The 22930-nt window shown below is 33.5% G+C and overlaps 1 protein-coding gene across 1 annotated transcript in view; it reads left to right on the top strand.

Annotated features, from left to right (window-relative positions):
- The window catches only part of NDUFS4 (NADH:ubiquinone oxidoreductase subunit S4), a 123088-nt gene that overhangs the window by 81457 nt on the left and 18701 nt on the right, over nt 1–22930 (top strand). Inside the window, exons 3-4 of the mRNA XM_036900377.2 lie at nt 12283–12455; nt 22845–22918. Coding sequence (XP_036756272.1) covers nt 12283–12455; nt 22845–22918 — 247 coding nt within the window. The remainder of the gene's footprint in view (nt 1–12282; nt 12456–22844; nt 22919–22930) is intronic.

Below are 22930 nucleotides of genomic sequence, written 5' to 3'. Positions count from 1 at the left end.
TGGATGCTTTTAAAGTTTCTTTTTCTTAGTTGCTCTAATTGAAAGTTAGGACTTTGAACACTTATGTTGAATAAAAGTAGTGAGAGTTGGCATTCTTGTCTTGTTTTCTATCTTAGAGGAAAAGCTTTGAGCCTTTCACCACTGAATATGGTGTTAGCTGGGTACTTGTCATATGCAGCCTTTATTTTGTTGAGGTATGTTCACCCTATACCCACTTTCTGAGAGTTTTCATCATAAATGGATATTGAATTTTTTCAAATGCTTCTTCCGCATGTACTGAGATCATATGATTTTTATCCTTTATTTTGTTAATGTGGTATATCTGCTAATGTGTAATCTCTGCCTTTTAATTCCTGTTTTCTATTTCTTTCCTTTTTCCCTTTCTCCTTTCCCCCATCTCCCCTCAGAATCTTTCTCTACTCATTTTGGATTGAGTATATTTTTAGAAACCCATTTTATCTCCTCCATGGATGTATTAGCTGTAACTCTTTTTTTAGGGTTGCTTTAGGGGTTACAATATGCATTCTTAACTTTTACAGTCTACCATGAACTAATAATATATCACTTTACGTGTAACATAATCTTAATACTTCCCATCTGTTACTCTAGTCCTTTGTGTTAATGTTAACATACATTTTACTTCCACATATGTTATAAACACCATAATAAGTTATTAGTATTATTTAAACAATCAGTTATCTTTAAAGGAAAATAAATAGAAAAATCTTTTCTATTTACCCACAAATATACCATTTCTGGTGCTCTTATTTCCTCCATATAGATACAGATTTCCACCTGGTATCTCTTTCCTTCAGTCTAAGAACTTGACATTTATTGTAGTGTGAGTCTATTGAGACAAAAATCTGTCAGCTTTTGTTTGTCCAGAAATACCTTGATTTTGCCTCTGCTTTTGAAAGACCATGTCTTAGCTCAGGCTGCCATAGTGAAATACTGTAGTGAATATGGGAGGGACTTTTTCTGTACTTTTATATATATATATATATAAATTTAAAATTATATATAAATGAAATTATATATAAATGAAATGCTGTAGTGAATAAGGGACTGAGTGGCTTTAACAACAGAAATTTATTTTCTCATAGTTGTGGAGGCTTAGAAGTCCAAGAATCAGATGCCAGTATGGTTAGCCCTAACTAGAAACTATCTGCCTGGCTTATAGATGGCTACCTTCTCACTTACCCTACATGGCAGCAAGAGAGAGAGTATGTGCATGAGCTAAAAGTGAGCTCAAGTGTCTCTTCTTAGAAAGGCACTAATCCTCTCATAAGGATCCCATATCATGACTCATCTAACCCTAGTTCTCAAAAGCTCTTTCTTCAAATACTGTCATATTTGAGGTTAAGGCTTCATTATATGAATTTGTGGACAGAGGGATACTAAATGTTATAGATACTCAGTCTGTAACAACCTTTTCATTAGGTATAGAATTCTAGGTTGAAGGTTTTCTTTTAGCACGTCAACAGTGTCATTCCATTTTCTTTTTTAAAATTATGGCAAATATGCATAACATAAAACTCAACATTGTAGCCATTTTTAAGTATACAATTCAGTGACATTAAGCACATTCACAGTGTTGTGCAACCATCATCACTGTCTGTTTCCAAACAGAAATTCTGAACCCATTAAATAATAACTCATTACCTACTTTCCTCAGTCCCTGGTAACCTTTATTATGCTGTCTGTCTCTATGAATTTACCTACTATAGATACCTTATACAAGCAGAATCATACAATATTTGTCTTTTTCTGAATGACTGAATCATTTAGCATTGTGTTTTGAAGGTTTATCCATGTTGTAGTTGTATCAAAGTTTCATTTCTTTTTAAGGCCGTATCCCATTATATGTATATGCTATATTTTGTTAATCTTTTCATCCACTGATGGACATTTGGGTTGTTTCCAGCTTTTGGCTGTTATGAATAATGCTGTTGTGAACACAGATGTACAAATGTCTGTTCCAGTTGCAACTTTCAATTCTGTTGGGTGTATACCCAGAAGTGGAATCACTGGATTATAGGGTAATCATGTTTAACTTTTTGAGGAACTACCACACTGTTTTCTGCAGTGTCTGTACCATTTCATATTCCCACCAGGGACACATAAGGGTTCCAATTTTCCACCTCCTCACCAACACTTACTGTTTTACATACTAGCCATCCTAATGGAAGTAGTATCTCAGTGTAGTTCTTTTTTTTTTTAAGTATCGTTGATATACAATCAAATATATAACATTGTGTTATAGTTATGCATGAGTCCTTCAATTTTGTTATTCTTTTTTAAGGTTGTTTTGAAGCAAAAATTATATATAAATTTTATGATGAATTTTTCTGTTTCTGCAGGAAACATCATTGGGATTTTGGTAGGGATTGCTTTGAATCTGTAAATTGATTTGGGTAGTGTTCAGCAGTTACCCATATTATTAAACCCTCAATCATTCAGTTACTGTCTATCAATGTACAGAATCATTAACTATATTTGCCATGGTATACCATGTGGTTTTGATTTTCTTAAATGACTACTGATACTGAGTATCTTTTCATGTGCTCATTGGCCATTTGTATATATTTTTTTGGAGAAATGTCTATTCAACTACTTCACAGATTTTTTATTTGGGTTGTTTGGTTTTTGTTCAGTTATAGGAATTCCTTATATAATTCTGGATATAAATCCTTTATCAAATATATGTCTTTTGATGCACAAAGTTTTCATTTTGATGAAGTCCAATTTATTTTTTCTTTTGTTGCCATATCCAAGAAATTCCCACCAAAATCAGTATCAAGAAGATTTGCCATATGTTTTCTTCTAAGATTTATAGTTTTAGCTATTACATTTAGGTCTTTGGTTCATTTTGAGTTAACTTTTGTATATGATTTAAGTTAGGGATTCAGTTTCATTTTTTGGCGTTTGGTTATGCAATTTTCCTAGCATCATTTGTTGGTTCTTTTCCCATTGTTATGGTCTTGGCTTGTTGAAAATCAGTTGACTATATATATGCAAGAGTTTATTTTTGGGCCATCTCTTTTATTTCAGTGGTCTATATATCTGTCCTTATGCCAGTACCACACTGTTTCAAATACTACTGTATCTTTGTAGTAAGTTTTGAAATCAAGATGCATGAGTCCTTCAATTTTGTTATTCTTTTTTAAGGTTGTTTTGAAGCAAAAATTATATATAAATTTTATGATGAATTTTTCTGTTTCTGCAGGAAACATCATTGGGATTTTGGTAGGGATTGCTTTGAATCTGTAGATTGATTTGGGTAGTGTCATTTTAATAGTAAGACTTCCAATCCATGAACATAGGATGTTTTTCCATTTATTTATGTCATCTTTAATTTCTTTAAGCAGCGTTTTATAGTTTTCAGTGTTCAAGTCTTTCACCTTATTAAAGTGAAATCTTTTACCTTTAAATTTATTTCTGAGTATTTTGTTTTTCATGCTATTGTAAATGGAATCATTTTCTTAATTCCTTTTCATATTTTTCATTGTTAGCGTATAGAAACACAACTATATGCGTATCTTATCCTGACACTCTGCTAAACTTTTTCATTAGCTCTAACTAGTTTTGCTCTAACTAGCTCTAACTAAGTTTTGTAGAGTGTATGTGGAATCTTATAAATCTGGGAACAGAGATAATTTTACTTCATTTCCATTTTGGATACTTTTTATTTCATTTTCTTGCATAATTGCTGCTTTTGGGAACTCTGCCTCACAAATGTTACTCAGCCCTGAGCTCTGAGGCCTACCTTCTCTGCTCAGTGAGATTGTTGTGTTGTACGCAGGCTCCACCATGGTCTGGAATGTGTCTTCAGACATAAAGCTCAGACAATTATAGGACTGTAATTGAGTGTTTCTTCTTTTAGGGATTTAGGAGGATGTTGCCTGTTACCTAATTGTCCAATATCTGAAAATAGTTGCTTAAAATAACTTCCTCAGTTTTGTAGTTTTACATAACAAGAGTTGTAGTCTGGTATCTGTTACTCCATCATAGCTGGCAATGACAGTGTGTACTACATTGTGATATTTTACAATAATGGTTTTGTTAACAAATCTTTACTGTTTTAAACCAACCTTTAACAATTTTCTCAGTTACTGATATTTTCAGTTCTTTATCTAAAACATACTAATACTCTGAAGTGCTACAACTATGGTGTAATTTAGGTTTCATTTTAGTATACAACCAGACTTCAGCTCTTAGTATTTGAGTCATATGCTTACCAAGTTGTGCATGTTGCCACATCTTCCTATGCCAGTTTTACTTGACATTGTAATTACATAATTTAATTGAATACTAGTCTGATTGCTGTATGGGAGACAAAGAGTTACTTCTATAATAGTTCTCTTGAATACTTTGAAAAAATAAAAGTGAATTTTTAACAATTTTTGTCAAATTGGGTGGAGGTGAAACAATTATAAAAGTTGTGATATAAAAGATCACAAAACTAGATTTTGGACTCAGATTGTTTCACAAATGTCTTTATATTATCACTTCATATTTAAAAAACCAAATATATAAATTGTATATGATGTATTTTCTTGGTAGCTTATGGAAGAAACAACACTTGGAATTCTAGTCATTGGACCTTTACTCAAAGGAAAAAGTACAAGCTTATGTCAGAAGTTTATTAAAATAATGTACATGTATTTTTTAAGATCTTAATACAGTGTTTAAGGTGAGAGTTTATATGCGTGCATTTACTTAATATCCTGTTTTCACTAATATTTTCAGTCAACTAACCAACTATCAGTTGCTAAGTCAGAAAGGGGTCTTTCATTGACTAGTTTAACTTTTATTCTAAATATTCTAGCTATTGCTAACTTAACAAGCATTGTCTTACACTTCTTTGCTGTTCCTTGTAACCTAGTTTGACTTTCACACCTTTAATTGGTTCTTGGATATTGCTTCATTAAGCCAGAAATATTCAGGCTTTGGGTCCATTATTTTTTTTATTTCCAGCTTCCTTTCCCAAATTAATTAATTTCATTTATTGCTTAAACCATCTCTTGTTTTAATGAAGTTTATTTACCTCCTTTTCCTTTGCCCTGATGTTTGTTCAGTTACTATTTTGGATTTATTGTGTCTCTGCTGCATGGCTTTTTTTCTCACAATTCTTAATGTATGCTGTGTAGATATCAGCCTTTTAATTTATTACCAGAATATGAGGACTATTTGATTAAGAAATAACAGATTGAATCTTTTCAAAATGTAATAAACTAGGTAAGTTCTAAGTACTTTGTGGCCCAGCTTTTTTTCCTTTTTATGTCATCTTTTGAAAAAGCTAATGTGTGACCTAATACAGAGCTACATGATGTAGTGAGTAAAAGTTCAGAATACTATGGAGCATTGAATTAAAATGAAAAAAAAAAAGTTTTATCTGTTAAAAAGTTGACCATTGTTAATATATTTGTTCTTGTAAGCTTAAAAATTTACAAGCTTAATAACTTTGAAGATGTCTCAGTAAAGCATACTGGTTTTCATTGTAGCAATATTGATCATTCATTTGTTAGGCATGATTTTTTTTTTAATGTAACTTTTCAGTTGTTTCAAAGTTAGTAGAAAACAAAGATTGTTTCAAGTGTTTCCTTGAAGAGGAGGGAAGTTTTCCAATGGATTTTCCTGAATTTGGGAGAGATACTATTTTTATATCATTAAAAAAAGGATTATCTCATAAAGTTACTTCTTATTAGACTTGATTTGGCTATGCCTCTGTCAAATCATGTGTTACAAATATAATCTACCTACAGTAAAAATTGAAAACATTTGTCATCCCCATAGTATTGCAAAGATTGTATACCTATATGATGTTCCAGAGCTACATTTTGAGCAGCTAATTAGATTTTAGATGAGTGTTACCTCTTCATGCCTGTTTCTTCTGGTGGCAGCTTTTATAAAGTATCATTACATCATTTGGGTCAATTTTGAGGAAATTTTGTTACTTTTTTTTCTGTTTTTACAAGTTAAAAAGTGTGTCTCTATGCCTTGAGAGGATAAAGGGAAATTGGCCTACCTTGTTGGTGGCAATATGAAATTTTATCACTTTTTTGGAAAAGCAACTTGATAGCTTGTCAGAGACTGTGGAAATTATAACCTTTGAGTCAGTTAATTCTACACTCAGTAACTAACCCTAAAGGATTTAGGTTACTGAGATTTTAACTGTACTGATTTATACTTAAAGAGCAATAATAACAAAGCAGTTGGATTTTTTCAACAGTAAGGAATTGACTAAGAAATTGTTGCATATCAACTTAATAGATTATTAACAAGGCTGTTAAAGCAATAAACATGAAGACTGGGTAACTACATGGAAATAAAGTTAGTAATGAGATACTTGAAAGTGATACAAAATAACTTATTATAACTATGTAAAGTATATATGGATATGTATAATTATTGGTACGTTATACAGATTAGAAAACAGTTACTAGGGTGTTAAGCATATGATGTATTTAAAAAAATTTTCTCCTTAATATTGTTATAATATTTTAACACTGTCTTTTAAAAATCTTAAGTATCCTGCAACAGTCATCTTTCTCCCTCTTTGGTCAGGGATTTTCTAATACTTTTCACCTTTAAAATCAAACTCAGTCTCTCTTTTACTTTACCCCCCATGGCATTTTTCATATTTTACTTTATATCCTGATTTAATACTTCCAAACAGTGCTAAGGAGGTAGGTTTCGTTCCACTTTTTATAAAGGATGAAGCTGACATACAGAGTGTAAGCAGCTTGTCAACACCACACAGGTAGCAAAATGGTGGCACTCGGGTTCTTCCAGATTGGTCTGAATCATACTTCCTTGCTCTTAACCATACTGTATTTCACATTATCATTATTTAGTTATCCTTCTCCCTCCTATGGGGACATAGATTATAGACTTATTAAATTAAGGAAGAAAGTCATATCTTTCAGTTTGAGTTGAAATGAACAAAGATAAATTATTCCTATTCAATTTCATGAATGTCAGGCTTTTCAATATACAGTTTCATAATTAATAAGAGAAATTTATTTAACATATATTGTACTCACTGTTTTGAATGTGTACAAGAATTGGAACATTCAGCTCTTACTAAAAAAGAAAAGCTAGGTTTTTTCCTTTCCCCCAAACTTGAAGCAACTTACTCTAATTACAAAACCCTTAGTTGTCTTTTAATTACTAACTCATTTTTCAAGGAAGATGGGAGATTTTCTGTATCTTAACACCAATTCCCATTACTTCTTCCTTCTGTCCTTTTTTAAAAAGTTCAGTAGTAACTTTCAAGAGACTAGAAATCATGTCTATACTGTTGAGCATTGTGTCCAGTGTCTAAATACTAAAAAATATGTTCGATAAATGAGATACATTCCTTTCATTGCTCAAAGTGAACACTTTCCAGTATGTTTAGTCCTCATTTCACCTCATTATATTGATTTTATAGATGATGACTTAGGAGAAGTCTATTAATTTGCCCAAATTTGTGAGTTGGGATTCTAACCCAATTTTCACTCAGCCTTTTGCTTTTTAGTCATTGCTCTAACCTGTCCTGCTCACAAGGACCTAGGAATAGTGAAAATAGTTTGAGATTGAAACCTGACTGTAATTGTTAATTTTTTACTTGTTGTATGATTAGCACCATAATGTTCATGATCTATTTCTATCTTAATTTATACATTTAACACTTAATCTTTGGTTTCTTCATAGCTTTGCCCAATATTCAAAACATAATGGGTGTCATATTCCAACACTTGTTTCATTACCTAGTTAGACTCCTGCATTGGTGTCTTGCTTTAACAAAAAATTTTTGTTGTAACTAACAAAAATTGTTTCTACTGGCACACCTCTAATTTATTTTTACAGTTTTGTCTGTATCTGACTATGACCACTAACTTTCTAGAATTGTTTAAAGTTCTTTCTTGGTTAAGTAAATACATATGGTTATGCTTATCTGTCAGCTCTTTATATTTTTCAAACTATAAAATTTATTCTGTAAAATGTCCATTATTTATGAGTCAATTTAGTGAGTTTTTTTGTGTTATCTGTAGAGTACTTAAGAGGAAGTTTTTATTACAGATTTAAGACTTTTATCATCTTTCATAGTTGAATATATAAACACAGTCTTCAAAGTTAGACCACTTTTAGACCTAATATAAATTTAAACACTTAATTGGTAACTAATAGTCTGCAATAGACCAAGTTTCTGTAAGCGATGTTTGTACTTAATGTTCCAGTATGTGCTCTATTAAAACTTTTCAACATTTATCCAAAATAACAGGCATTTTAGTGAACGTATTACCAAAAGCCTGGTAAAATTTTGTTTCTCCTTGGTGTGCTAAGAGATCTACCAAAAATTCGCCCAAAGTGGCAAAACCCTTTTTCATTTATTTCTCTTTATGGCAAGTGTAAACTATTAAGGTTAAGTGGGTGGGGCAACTGGAAGTAATTACTAAGGCCAGTGGCATTTTGTGGTTTAATAAAGGCAGAAACTAATTATTCAGTTTTTATTTAAGTGAAATGGTGCCAAAAAGGAGGTTCCTGCAGAGCAGCTGCACTCCTTCAGTGTTACCCTAATTTACCAAAGACACAACTGTCACAAACAGAACTTTTAAACTTGATATATAGCCACAAAAGTAAGGAGGCTTTTGTTTGGAGTGCTTGCAGAAGAACTCCTTTATACAAATCAACCGGCAGATGACGGACAATGATGAAAATTTGATTCTTTGAAGTCATAATAGTCATTGAAATGTGTGAAATTCTGGTATTGAAAAGAGAGCAGCCAGCAAGACTCTAAATCCTGGGTGGTTGCAAGAAGCTTGCTGGGAGGTTTTTCTGCATTTTGACACCAACTTCCCATTGCCTGTTCCCTGCTTCCTTTGTTAAAAAAAAAAAAAAGTTGAATTCACACAAGATAAATGGGGACAGTTGATAACCGAATCATAAAGTTTTTATATGGAAAACTAATATTTTATAATGGAAATTGGAATTTGAAAGAATAAATTTCACTTATATATACAAGCATATACTTTCTTAATGATATTTTAAATTGCTCTTCCATTTAATTAGACTTGTGAAGTAGAAGGTCAGCTGTCAACTCTTCCAGAATAGAATTGTGGAAGAGATGTGCTAAAAGAGTGGAACTTTGGAATTATGATATGTGTCTTTTCAGTAGCGAATATTTGATGGCCCTTTATGGGCTGTGATTAACTCATCATTTCTTAAAATAACATTGTACATAAGATAGTGTTTCTGAAATTTTATTAAGTTAGTGACATTCTTTAATAGGAATGTAAATTTCATACTTGACCCAACTATTTAAAAATTCAGTTTTAAAATTTAGAAATGTGTACATGTGATCTGCTTTATTAAAATTTACAGATAATTAGCTGGTGAGTCTTGAAGTTCTTTAGGTGCCAGCTTGAAGGCTTCCATAACTTACGTGATTAAACTTTTTTATAACAAAATTTATGAATTGTCTATAAATTATCTTAACAATAAAGTGAGAAATCTATAAAAGACTATTGACAGCTTCAAAGCATTTCTTTTATAAGTAGATTCATAAAAAAGATCTCTATTGCAATACGGAAGTGGGAATCTAGAAAAAATATCATTTGTTCAGTATAGTTTAAAATGGTTTGCAGATGTTTTATTTATTTATTTATTTATTGGAAAAGTGTCACAGGTATGTCTCTGAGAACTTTGAGGGAAAGCAAAGCATTGGAGACCCAAGAGTTCAACATAGTGCTTCATAGTTCTTTTCAAGTACTACACTGTTTTAATGGAATCTTGGAGTGGGAGCTTTAGCCCATTGAAATGTCGCTTAGAGGACAGGTTCTTCTGTCACTAGCTAAAGCTGTTTGGATGATTCTAACAAAAGAGTGTTGTAATGTGTTTTATAAGTGTGAGAAATCAGTTTGTCTAGACTAACAGTGTGCCTACAGGGACTAGAAATTTTAGAGCTTCTGTGCCCTTTAGGTGTCAAGTATGTGAGAGATGCCAAGCCTTTTTATTCTCTGTCTTTGGCAGCAGCTCAACTCGGGCTGCAGTACCTTATATGTTGTCTGCAGGCAAAAACAGGAATTCTATGTCAGAACAGTGTGGGCTCCAACATTCAAAAATAATTCATTTGAATGCCAGCTTTAAATTGGGGGATGATATCAATAAATAATTGCCATAATTTGAGGATGTATGGAAGCACTGGTAGGAGTTCAAAGTTCAAAGATCATAGCAATATTTTGTACCCACTTATTTTAAAGAAGTCTTCCATTCTAAAAAGTCATTCTATCCCTTTCTGCTTTAATGGTACAAATCAAGAAATACTATTTCCATTTTTTAAAGCTTTATTGGTTTTTTAATTACTTTGCCATATATCCATCACAGTATATAAGTTTATAAAGGAAAACTGTTTTCTTACGATCTCATCTTCCTGAGGTAACTAGTGTTAAGAGTTTAATATGTTTCTTTTCCTGTAAGTTTTAAAGAGTACCCAGTTTACAGCCCTAGTTTTTATGAACTCAGCTCAGAATGGAAGGATTACTGTGGAATTTGGAAACATGCCTCATGTTACAGTTTTGTAACACACTATATTGTTTGTTTATTACCTTGCTTCAGCTATAGCTGAGGAAATAGGACATGGTATATAAAGATATCTTAATTAGTAAGTTACTATGACTGATTACAAATACTACAGTGAATTCAAAGGGAGTAATAAATAAGTATTGAGGACTTCCCAGGAGCAGAGTCTCTTTGAAGGTGTTGAGAGGAATGTGCTTTATAAAGTCATTAAATGTAATAATACTTGAAATTTTTTATCAATACATGAAATTTTCTTTGATGTTGAGCTAGACAATTAAAAATTCCCAATTAAAACTTATATTCATTCTTTAAAAATTACCTGCCAGTTGCATTTATTTTTTTATTTTATCCTATGTGCAAAAAACTTCTAAAAAATGTAGGCACATACTTGAGGTGCATATTTGTGTAAATATTTATGTGGATCATTTTTATATTTCCTCCAAACAGACAAGCTGTGACACAGTAACCACACCTTAATATTGGTGCAGGTGGAAAGGTATTACTTTAAGCAGAGGATTGGTTGCCAGCTAAAATAATTTAAAGAGTTGTTTTTTACTCTGTGGGTAGAAAGACTAGTCGAATCAGAAATATACTTGGTGTTTTCCCGGTACATATTGCACTACTAAGTATGTGTACAATTCTTTGGTCCATAGCGTTGATTAAAGAATGGAACTACAAATAAACATTAGCCTTCATTTGGGCTCTATTACAATGAAATTAAAATTCGCAGAATGAATTAGATTTTCTAGTTTTCACAAATTTGGTGTAATCATTTTCATGTTAACACTGTTGTTTTTAACCAGTTATTTAAAATTTACTAAGTGAACCATAATTTTAAAATGCTTCATTTATAAGAATGATATGGTTAACCCTAAAAACAATCTTACTTTGATAGAATAAAGTGTTTTACCATTACTAAGTAGAGACTTAAATTCTGGATTACCTTATTATTATATGTCCTGACTCCTACAATAATTTGATAAATGTATCTAATGTAGGGCATCAAAATTATGTGTATTTATCAGATGAGCATTTGTTACTGGATAGAATTACAGAAAAAGAGAATCAAGGAAGTTACCATTGTTTCATCTCACATTTCTGCAAAAATTATGCAGCTTTTTTGATTTACCTTGGCAAAATAGGTTTGATGTATTATTTTCTCTTCAGTAGTTTTCACCAGAGGTAGATAAATAAAAATGTTGAAGTTGCTAATTGATTTTGTTTACAAAAAGATTCAGGTCTTCCCCTAAAAGGAATGCTGTGTTGGTAAGCAGTTTGACGCAGAAACCACTGGGAACAAATTTTTTTCTATTTAAAATTTAGTCACTTTTTATATCCCCTTACTTTTAATATCCTTTTACATTTTTCCTCTGCTGACTGTTACACCTGCTCATGAAGTAAGAAGCCATTGACAACAGGCTCTTCTACCAGTAAGTTCTTGAGAAATTACCCATGCTTTGTTGAACAAAAAAAGAACCTCAATTTTTTTTTATAAACTCTGTCCCATTGTATCCTAACACTCCCCCCCATATGCCTTTTCCAGATACCAAAATAGTAATTTTTATGTTAAAAGAGCAGATTAGTGAAATAAGCCAGAAAGTTAAAAACCGAATTTATATATAAATCTGAGTAGAGTTGCATGAATACAGAAAGCAACAAACATACATTAGACTATATGTAGGCTATTAAAATTGTGTTTGCTTTATTTTCCTTTAGGATATCACTACTTTAACTGGTGTTCCAGAAGAGCATATCAAAACTAGAAAAGTTAGGATCTTTGTTCCTGCTCGCAATAACATGCAATCTGGAGTAAACAACACAAAGAAATGGAGGATGGAGTTTGATACCAGGGAACGATGGGAAAATCCTTTGATGGGTTGGGCATCAACGTGAGTATCTGGTTTAACTTGAATATTGTGTTCAGCTCTTTTTCTATGTAAATTTTTCCTTTAAATATACAGTTGACCCTTGCACAACATGGGGGTTGGGGCGTTAATCATTCCCCTATTGCACAGCCAAAAATCCACATACAACTTTTTGACTCCTCAAAAATATAACTACTAATACCCTATTGTCAACTGGAAGCCTTATCAATATTACAGTTGATTAACACATACTTTGTATGTTATAATACTGTATTCTTACAATAAAGTAAGCTAGAGAAAATTTTTTTCAAATTGTCCAAATCAGCCCCAAATTTTCCAATATGTTTATTGAAAAAAATCTATGTATAAGCCCTTGCTGTTCAACACCCATGTTAGCCAATGGTCAACTGTACTGATTTTCTAACTCTTTGATGTACTGTATGTTTTATGAAGATACTTTTTGAGGTCATTTGTGTAGGTATCGCTGTGTTCAGTGATACATATTTATATATGTATATATTTTAAATATTCATGTAAGTGTGGCCCAGCACAATAAACCATAGAAAACAGTCTTTTCAGACTACTGTTAATTGAATAAAAATGGCTGACATTGTGAGCACTGTTAGCATGCTCCCCAAGATAATGGATATTAGTTTAAGATACACTGTGTGAATAGTGTTAATAATTTAGTGACACTTATTTTTAAAATAATAAACTTTATAATAAATTTTTTTTTGGTTGTAAAGTGATAAGGCTAGGTGAGTTTAGAATAGGGGAGTTTAGAAATTAGCTATTTTGAGGGAAATTTGTAAGTACCTGAGATATCTTGTCATTAATAAGTTTACAGTGCATTGAAATAAAGTAGTCAAAAATTTGGTGGCACCAGTGAAGTCAGTGACCTAAATGTCTATCATGGAATAAGGCCCAAATGTTAAATAAAGAACAGGAATGCCTCTACTTGAATAAAATGGAGCTGCTAACAGAAAACAGCCAGATAAGCTACAAAATTGTCATTCCAGAATATCATGTGTGTCCTCTCTCTAGTAGAAGTTAGTTACAAGTTTAAATTATGTCTTATCTTACAAAGTTATGATATTTAATATTTTTTCTTATTGTTGTACCTGGGAGAGTTTTTGTTAAAAACATCTGCCATGTCGTATTTTAAATAAAATTGTATTTTATTTGGCAAAAGGATATATAGACACAGTTTCATATCTCTAAATTTTATGCTTCATGTAATATATGGGGTGTTGTTGTAAATCACATGGTTGCAGAGACTAAAGGAACAAAATGTATATGAAACAACTTTGTCCATACCCAATGGTTGAAATGTTATGATTATTCTTTTTTGAGTCACATGAGATGTTAATGTGTTCATCCATATGCAGATTCATCTGCTGCACTGTTTACTAATGGCATTTGGGGAGTTTTCTTAAAAAACAAAATTGAACTGAATAAATTTAAATATCTAATTGGCTATTTATTAATTAATTTATGAATTGGACAGCATCCCATCAAACAAATAGAAAGGGCTCTGAAGAACTGTACAAAGTGCGAGACTTATAGGCAGAAGAGGGCATAGACCAGGTAAAGTGGATTACCTCATCTTTCTCTGGGGGATGGAAAAGATCTGTCCTTATCAGGAAATTCCAGATTGACTGCAGTTTCAACCTCCCCAAGGAATGTAATCTTAAACCAATTAGGTTAGGTATTAAGACTGGGTTTGTTGACAGGGGGCTTAGCACAAGTGCCTCCATTTTGGGCCTGCTGTCTCTTTTTAACAATTTCCCCTTTTGATCAGAGCTTCAGCTTAACTGAGAGATGTGATCAAAATGTAAGGCATTTGCAACACTCCCAGCTTCTGTTCTGAAGTTCTCACAATGTCTGTTGATTTTTGTCTTGATCTTTCTTTGGTATTCATGGGTCTTACTAATCTTTCATGTTCACAGGCTATGACTTCAGGTTCATGATTTTTAAGTTGGCCATTCTCTTTGTTCCTTTTCTGATATTCTAAGGGGGATGATTTGCTCGGTGGTTAGCAGCTGTGAACATGCATTTAAACCTACTGAGAGAATACACCATGCCAGGGAGACTAGTATGATTAATACAAGCAGGATAATTCCCAGTGTTTAGAGTGCACTTTGGAGCCATGGTCCTCACAGCCAAAACCAATCCAAATCAAATTAAGTCCAAGAAAGACCCTGTTGAGAGAGTCACCTTTTAAGCCAGATGGCTTGCTTAGTCATCTTACATAATTGAGCTTTAACTTCCCCAGAAGTGCTAATTCAGGTGCAGCAGGTGGTATTGGCCAGGGAGGTATGGCCTGCAATAGGGAGGGACTCCTGAATCATGAACCTCCTGGTAATTCCTGTTTGACTATCAGGCTCAGGAATAGAAGGGTGACAGGACAGCCATGGAGGCCAGAAAAAATTTATGGGCCCATAGCCCACGTATGCAGTCTTATACCGGTTACCCTTACCTTTTGTCCCTTTACAGAGAGCCAGGATGAAAAGTTCCCCAAGTTTGTGGTTGTTAACCAGAGACAGGGAAATGGACCAGGACTCTCTGGCATACAGATAAGAATTTTTGTTGCAAGAAGAGTAGGTTTTAATTAAAGTATGAAGTATTGATCCAGATAATAGTCTGCATCAATGTCAGCTACTTCTCTTCCTTGTCAATTTAATTTGAAGGTCTCCAGTGTTTGCACGGGACCAGACATCAGGTGAAAATAATCACAGTAAAAACCAATTTATTTGCATAACTTGGCCTGATTATTTATGTAAGTGCAGCAAGAATGGTGATTGACCATATAAGCTCTTTTATAAAAGAGCTTTGCTGGAACTTTTTATTAGGAATCTCAGATTGAGCCCTTAAATATCTACCTATAAGGCTAGGAATCTAAGCCAAGGAATCACCATCAGATTTCACCTGCAATACCCTTCCATTCAAAGGGTTGGTGGTATGGCTAATGTTTCTAATTGTGTCCTGTTATAAGAAGAAAATTTTCTTACTAAACTTAGGTAAATAAATAACTATTTGCCATGAAAAATATACCCTAAGTTTCTGAATTCTGGAGGAGGAGATAGCATGTTTCATTTTTTTTCACAAAGGTGTACTTTACCAAATTATTTTAAGTCATAAAAATTATAATCACCTTCAGTTTATTAAGTCCCATGTTATCAATTCTTGGTCTGCTTGAATCCAGATTATTCCATCCAGATTTTCTGGGAATTCCAACCCAGTTCACTTTTATGGTTTTAAAGTTATCAGAAACCTGTACTTGACAATGTCCTTTCCATGGATTTCCTTGGAGATGAAGCACGTTTGCAGGTACACTTTTTCAAAAGCATCAGAGTAAAACAATTCTCTTTTAATGAAAAAAGACTTAAAAATGTCCATGGTTAAAGGTCTCATAATGGAATATGACAAGGAAATTGGTTATTTTTGTATTATACAGCAGTTTAAGATATTTGGAATTATGACTAATAATATTATATCAGCACATACCATATTTCTAGGAATTTCATAGAATTTTTAGAACACTTACATACCTATATAAATATAACATGAAGAAGGCTTACTATTAGTTTTTATTTGACAATGCTTTCCATGTAATATGTCAAATAAGCCTCATTAATTCAACATCTTCCCTTCTATAAGGAGAAAGAACACATCTTTTCTATTTTTCCAGGGGCCATCTGGAATTAGTTCATGGTCAGAAAGACTTCATTTGGAATTTGATTTTTAGGAAGTTTGTCAAAAATATTAAAGATTTTAAAACACATGGTCAAGTAGGATCATAGGTCATTGCGCAACAATACTTGGTTATCCATTTAACCGTAGTGACATTAAAGACTTTGAAGGCAAATACAGAAAGTTAAATAGTTGTAAAATAACCTTAGTTTCTTTAACGGTGAAGTCTTAGTTTTCTTAAAGTGGTCAAAGATCTGATAAAAACAACATGAAACACAGGAAATTATTTTGACAAGATACAATATCTTTGTTTTTAGGCAGATTACTTAAAAAGATAAAGAAAATTGTTATAATCTCTTATCAAGAGCAGACCAATAGCCAAGAAAGCTGTCCTTTTAACAAAGAGAAAGCCAAATTCTAATTTTGCATCAGCTTACTTTTGATACTAAAACTCGTTCACCTAAATTCATTCCAATTTTAGCTAGTCATAACCACTTAAAATTATTTTCCACAATTCTTTGTGGCTTTAGTTATACATACTAGAATTTTAAACCCTGAAGCGCTTTAATTTTTAGTGAAAATAAATAAGTAAACAATTATGAGCTGTTTCTTGCTTTAGCATTCTGTGGATTGTCAGACTTACACTTTTTGTAATTTCTGAAAACATAAGCATTCCCATCAATTTCTTATAACACAAAATATGTTTATTTATAGACTCAAATATCTTTAGTTCATCTGTAAAAGGAAGCCCAAAGTGGGTAGAGCTATGCTCAGTAATTAATGTTTCAGCATTTTATCTTATTTGGAAATGATCTAGATATTTAATGACTATCCATCATTTAATTTAACTTTACAAAATTTATAGTTTCAGGTTATCAAAAAGATTTGGTGAAACTTTAAAAACTCATCTAAAAACCTGTTAGTTAAAACTTGCCTGTGTTTAGTTCACTTCTTCTTAACAATTATGTTGAGATCACTTACAAAATTTCATCATACCAAGTTATTTTTCTTCAAGACAGGTTTTGGAGAGGTAATTTATTTGAGTAGTAAACCTCTGTAGAATAAAAATTATATTATGCATTATAGTCAGTGTTGATAACTCTAATGACATGTCTATTTTAATTAAACCAACAAACTTAAATTAGATTTTTGCCACATTACATGAGCCTAAAAAGCAGTTGGCTTAGTTTCTGTTATATTTCTGAGAATTTTAGGAATATAAGTGCTTAATTTTAATTCAAACAAATGTGTAATTTTCTTTAAACCAATTAAATAGGAGTCTTTTACAAATTAATTTTAGCAATACCATTTGGAGGTAGAAAAATACCACACATCTACAACACACATTATATTTAAACATACACAAACATACAGATATAACAGGGACCTTACTGTATAGCTTCAAAATTACTGCCATGAATCAGGTGCAATAATACACAATTCACTAGTTATAAAAGAAGTTATATTAATTCTTTTCTGGTAAATGGAATGTTAAGGTTACCTGCTCGGATCACTAAAGCTTTTTGAGGACAAGACATCTCCTCATTTGAGTTGATAATTGAAGAACTTGTACAGAACTTTTGAGGACACTTTTCCCCCACTGCTCCAGTTGATTACACATGAAACATTGACTCTGGGGCTATTGTTTTGATGGCTGACCCCTAGGAGGGTGTGATGTGGGGTTCCCAGGTATTATTTTTGGTGTCTGGCCTTGGAGCTGTTGTAGCTGTAAGGCCAAAGTCCTGCCAGACTTTTTTCTGCAGTCTTGTTCCAGAGTCCTTTCAAAGTGCTCACCTATGGTCATAAACACAGACTGATGGTCTCCTACCCTATTTTCTGCCTTTTTACCAATCTACAATTCTCAGGAGATAATCCATTTACAAAAAGGGTAGCTGAAGCAATTGGGTGACCTCATTTATCATATAGAACCCAGAATGCCATGGAAAGAGAACTTCCAGATGGGCTTTAAAGTCTGCCACAGATTCATCTTTCTTTTGTTTGCATGTTTGAATAATAGACCAGTCAATACAGACAGGAAAAATGCTAGGAATGTCTTCTTAAAAGATAAGTTGCTATTTTGCAAGCTGTTTCTGGTCTATGAGGAGAACATGTTAAAGCCTGAGGATCTTGGATATCACCTTGGGGTTATTCCATCCTGTTTCCTGCATCCATTTTCAGGCTTCAGCAGGCCCAACCAACATATGCACAAGCCAATGAACTCTCAGTCTTTGGTCATAGGCCCCAATAATGACTCTAAATTCTTAGAAAACTTTTGGGGATCTGGCCTGTTTAGGAAATTCTTTTAACTATGGCCCTTAGTTTGGTGTGACCAAACTGCAGAAGATACCTGAGAAGAATTTCCAGCAACTTCAGGTGGTTTTATTTTAAAAGGTAGTGTTTTAATGGTATCTCTAGAGTAGCAATAAAAGAAATTCAGATAGTAGATTAATAGAATGTGAGTACTCAGGTAAAGAAGGATAGAGGAGAGTGGTAGGGGTCACATCAGTTTTATTGTCTTTTTGTTTTAGGTACCTCTTGTGCCTTTTTCATTAGCCTTTTGCAACAGATTTTTTAACGAAGCAATTTGGAATCTTGAAGCATTTTGGAAGCTTTCACATACTGATTAAAACAGGTATCCATCCAGTTCTGTTTAATTTAGGGAACCCTTGCTTTCTAGTATACTTCTTAAATGAACAATCTTGTTTAGTTGTAATATTCCTTAAAATGGCCATTGTAATTCTAGGTTATCTTTAAGAAGATTTTGCCATTTTTGTAGCTATTTATAGTTTTCAAGACTATAGTTCTTACACAAGATAAGCAGGTGTGCCATAAGGTGACACACTTCACTTTTTAGAATTTAAGGATTCCCCCACCGTTTTTTTAGTTAAGCCTTTGAGTCTGTCAAAGCCAAACTAATTCCTAAAGGGAATGTGCCACTGGTTTGGGGATTGTGTTGTGTTTTATAGTGTACCTCATTGCCCAGAAAGTTTCTTGAGGTTGGTAATGACCTAGTGTCAGTCTAATCCACTTCACCAACATGGCCCACAGACATGTCTGAGTTAGGTGGTGAGTACGTGAACAGCTTGAAGTGTTCGACCCATGCCCACCAATTTTTGCAGCTTTTTGATTGCTGAGATCACTATTAACAATAACCTTTATACAAAACAAGACAGACAGACACGTGCACCTTAATATATCAGCAGTAACCAAGAGATGTTGCTGTGTCCTGGCCCTAACTGTACCACCAACAGTGCCCACCATAGAACCTTGTACTGGGGAAAGGATTGAACCAGCAGACTTCAACAAATGACTACAGACTGGGAGCTCCACTAAGTGGGGGAACTACAAACTGCCACTAACAGTTCCCACATGGATCTTGGGGCAGAGTCAAGGGCTGGGGGTTTCAACCAGTTAATGAGAATTGCAGGCTACCAGCAGCTCCTAACCTGGAACCGGCTGGAAAGTCACTTAGATCAGGATCGTGGTAAAAAGAGAGTGATGCTCAGGCTCAAGAGGAACCTACCCATGGTTTACAGAAATGGCAGGAAGGACTAATTCAGAAGGGTTATTAGTAGGTACCATATCTGTGTTTCTTGTCCTCACATGCTTTCAGAAGTTTGCTTCAGGTCCCATCGATGCTGCTGTATGTGTTTAGAACAAAATTCAACAGAGTAAATTTAAAGGTGAGGTTGACTGCATTTAGCAATTCATGAATCAGGCAGCATCCCATCAAACAAACAGAAAGGAGCTCTGACAAACTGTGCCAAATGGGAGACTTACAGGCAGAGGGGGACAGAGACCAGGAAATAATGGATTACCTTAACTTTCTCTTGGGGGTGGAAAGGGTCTATCAGGTGGGTTACTTCACTGCTGCTGATCAGGAAATTCCAGATTGACTGGTTTAAGATTACATTCCTGGGAGGGTTGAAACTGCAGTTAGGTTAGGTATTAAATCTTGGTTCGTTGACATAGGGCTTAGCACAAGGGCCTCCATTTTGGACATACCTCTTAACAGTTTTTAGTTGGGGTTAATATTCATAATGCTAAAATGAAGATTTTTGTGTATACCTTTTTGGTGAGTGTATGGTTTTTTGTTAATATGCTAATTAACCCCTGAAACATTCGTTGTCAGTTAATAAACCAATTTATATTAAGAAATAGCAGTAATCTATTAATTCTCTATCTCTTATGCTCATCTAGTTAATGACGGGGAATGTGATGAGTTTTGTTTTAGTAGGCAATTAAATTACTGGCAGATAACCTTGAACTTGTGGAGGATACATTCTGTGCTTTGTTAGAGTGGGTCTCTTTCAGTTTTACCCCTTGTCTTAGTCCTGGGACATAGTGTTTGAAAAAAAGACATGGCCTTTCTGAGTTTAATCATAAGCACAAGGTGCTTTACCAAGCCCCTCTAATTCTGTAGAACTCTAAACTCAGTCTCTCTGGTAACAAGCCAACAAGCTGCTGTACTCTCTTCTAAGTTCTTTCAGCCTTGTCAGCTATTATTTCAGAGCCTTGCCTGTTCACGTGCAGTTCCAAAGTTATTTGCTCTATGGATTTCACTTTCTTTTCACTATTTCCTCCTCTAAATTTCCAGCTGCTCCCGCAATCCTAAACTCCATCTCCAGATTCTTTGTGCTGATAAAGACTATGGCTTTCTGCTTGAGTTCTTGATGGGCCTACCTGTCTGGACTAGAGTACCTTCAGGGGGGAAACGTAACTTGATTGTAATACAGTGTGGTTCCCTTCTTTCAAAGGTTGAATCCTCTACAGTTTCTTTCCTTCTTATGGTCACTGATCTCTGGTCCCTTCAAACAGATGTTTTTTGCTGTTTTGTCCAGAGTTTATAATCATTATATAATCGTCAGGCAGGTAAATCTGCTATTCAAAGTGGAATCTCTTGAGAATTGAGTAAAAAAGTCTAAAAAGCACAAATTACGTCTTGTGAAGATTGAAAAGAGGTTATATACAGTTGCAACAGGGAAGGGTATGAAAGATTTCATGGAATAGATTGGTAGTCCCTATGAACTACAAGAGGTGGTTGGGAGGGACTTTGATATCTGAGATAGTGGTCTCCCACTGTATTCCAAAAGGAGGGAATAAATGGAGTCGGAAGGAATGTACAGGTTACACTTAGAGGAACACTTAGCACTCATATAACTAGTTGGTTACTTCCAAGGAACTACGTGAAAAGATGACTGGGAAGTGGATTCTAATAATATTGTAGAAGTACTTAAATGCCAGGATAGGCAATTCAAATTAATTTTGTATACAGTGGAAACTAAAGTTTTTGATTTGGACAGTAAGTTTGGGAGTTGAACTTCAGGGATATTAAATCTAGCAGCATGGTGAAGGGCAGATTGGAGTAAGAAAGAAGGCAGAAAGATTAGTTAGGACAGTATTATAGTAGTTTGGGAGAGAATAAAAAAGGGTGAAAATTGGTGGTGATATGTAGAAAAAGAAGTGCAAAATGCAGGAGATGAATGAGATGGGTAGAAACTGAGCAGATGGAAAAATGGTGGCTTATTGGTACAAGTTGTTACTATTTCATCTGTGTATGTATTTCTTAATAAGTAAAGTGAGGATAACAATAAAGGCTATACCACCTTTGCAGGAAATAGAGCTCCCAGTTCCTGAGTGTTTCTTAGAGTTTTTCTATATTGTTTCTTATTCTTAACTAATAAGCTAACATGTATGTTAACACTCATCAAATTACTGGATCATATTTATGTTGACATTTCTGTTCTCAGTATAATTTAACTATCAACACAATCGTATGTGTTTTGAAAAGGAGGAATCACTGTAAAATTATTTGTTATTGGTACACTAATCATTTGTTAATTGACTAGTCCAGCCTGCCATTGTAAAGCTCTTTTGCTTACAAGGTAGATAAGGGGTTTACGGTTAAGAATACCTACCACTATAGGGATCTTATTGGAGTCCCAGACTAGTAACCATAACGTGTGACCAGAACTTCATCAGCAACAATTTGTGCATCTTCACTTCAATGAGAGCTACTTTGAGCTACTTCCCATATATTCTCTTTTGTGTATATCCCATATTTTTCCACTATCCAAATTACCTCCTAACCCTTTTTTCTATATTTTTTACTATTATAGTTAAAAATGTTTCACAGAATGCTATATTGTGAAACAGTGCTCTGCTTTTTCTATAAACAATGACATTTCTGAAGCTATAAGAGTCTATGTAAAGAGCCTAGATTGAAGAACCCAATTAGATGTCAGATATTTGTCATTTTTAAGTGTCCATATGCTTACAGGAGTGTTGTCATAAAGGTGGAAGTTTCATTAGAAGAATGGGTGTTGTTCGCATCTATTCTTGGGAATTAATGACAGCCCTCACAGTTGCATTCATCACTAGTATTCTTCATACTGAATTTATAAGGTCAATTTGAGAATCCTCTTGTGCTTTTTTTTTCAGTTGAATAAATGATTTTGTTAAAGACTAAAAATTGCTGACTGTCTTTCCAATGATGTGTATTGTTTTCACGATACATAGTAGTCTCCCAAATTTAACTCAGAAAAAGATGTCCTCAGAAAGTTAGAGTTTTAAAGAGATTATTTGAAATAAGATATCTCATCGGTAGTATATTTATTTGATATTATATTGACCATTAATTTTCTAAACATTTTTAATATTAACTTTTTTTTCAGCCAAAAGTTAATGTTAAAATCCTGGAAAAACAATTGTTTCTTACAGGGCTGATCCCTTGTCCAACATGGTTCTAACCTTCAGTACCAAAGAAGATGCAGTTGCCTTTGCAGAAAAAAATGGTATGTTTGGTC

The sequence above is a fragment of the Manis pentadactyla genome, chromosome 2 (assembly GCF_030020395.1).
Source record: "Manis pentadactyla isolate mManPen7 chromosome 2, mManPen7.hap1, whole genome shotgun sequence".
Taxonomy (NCBI): Eukaryota; Metazoa; Chordata; class Mammalia; order Pholidota; family Manidae; genus Manis; species Manis pentadactyla.
This window is presented reverse-complemented; position numbering and strand designations above follow the sequence as displayed.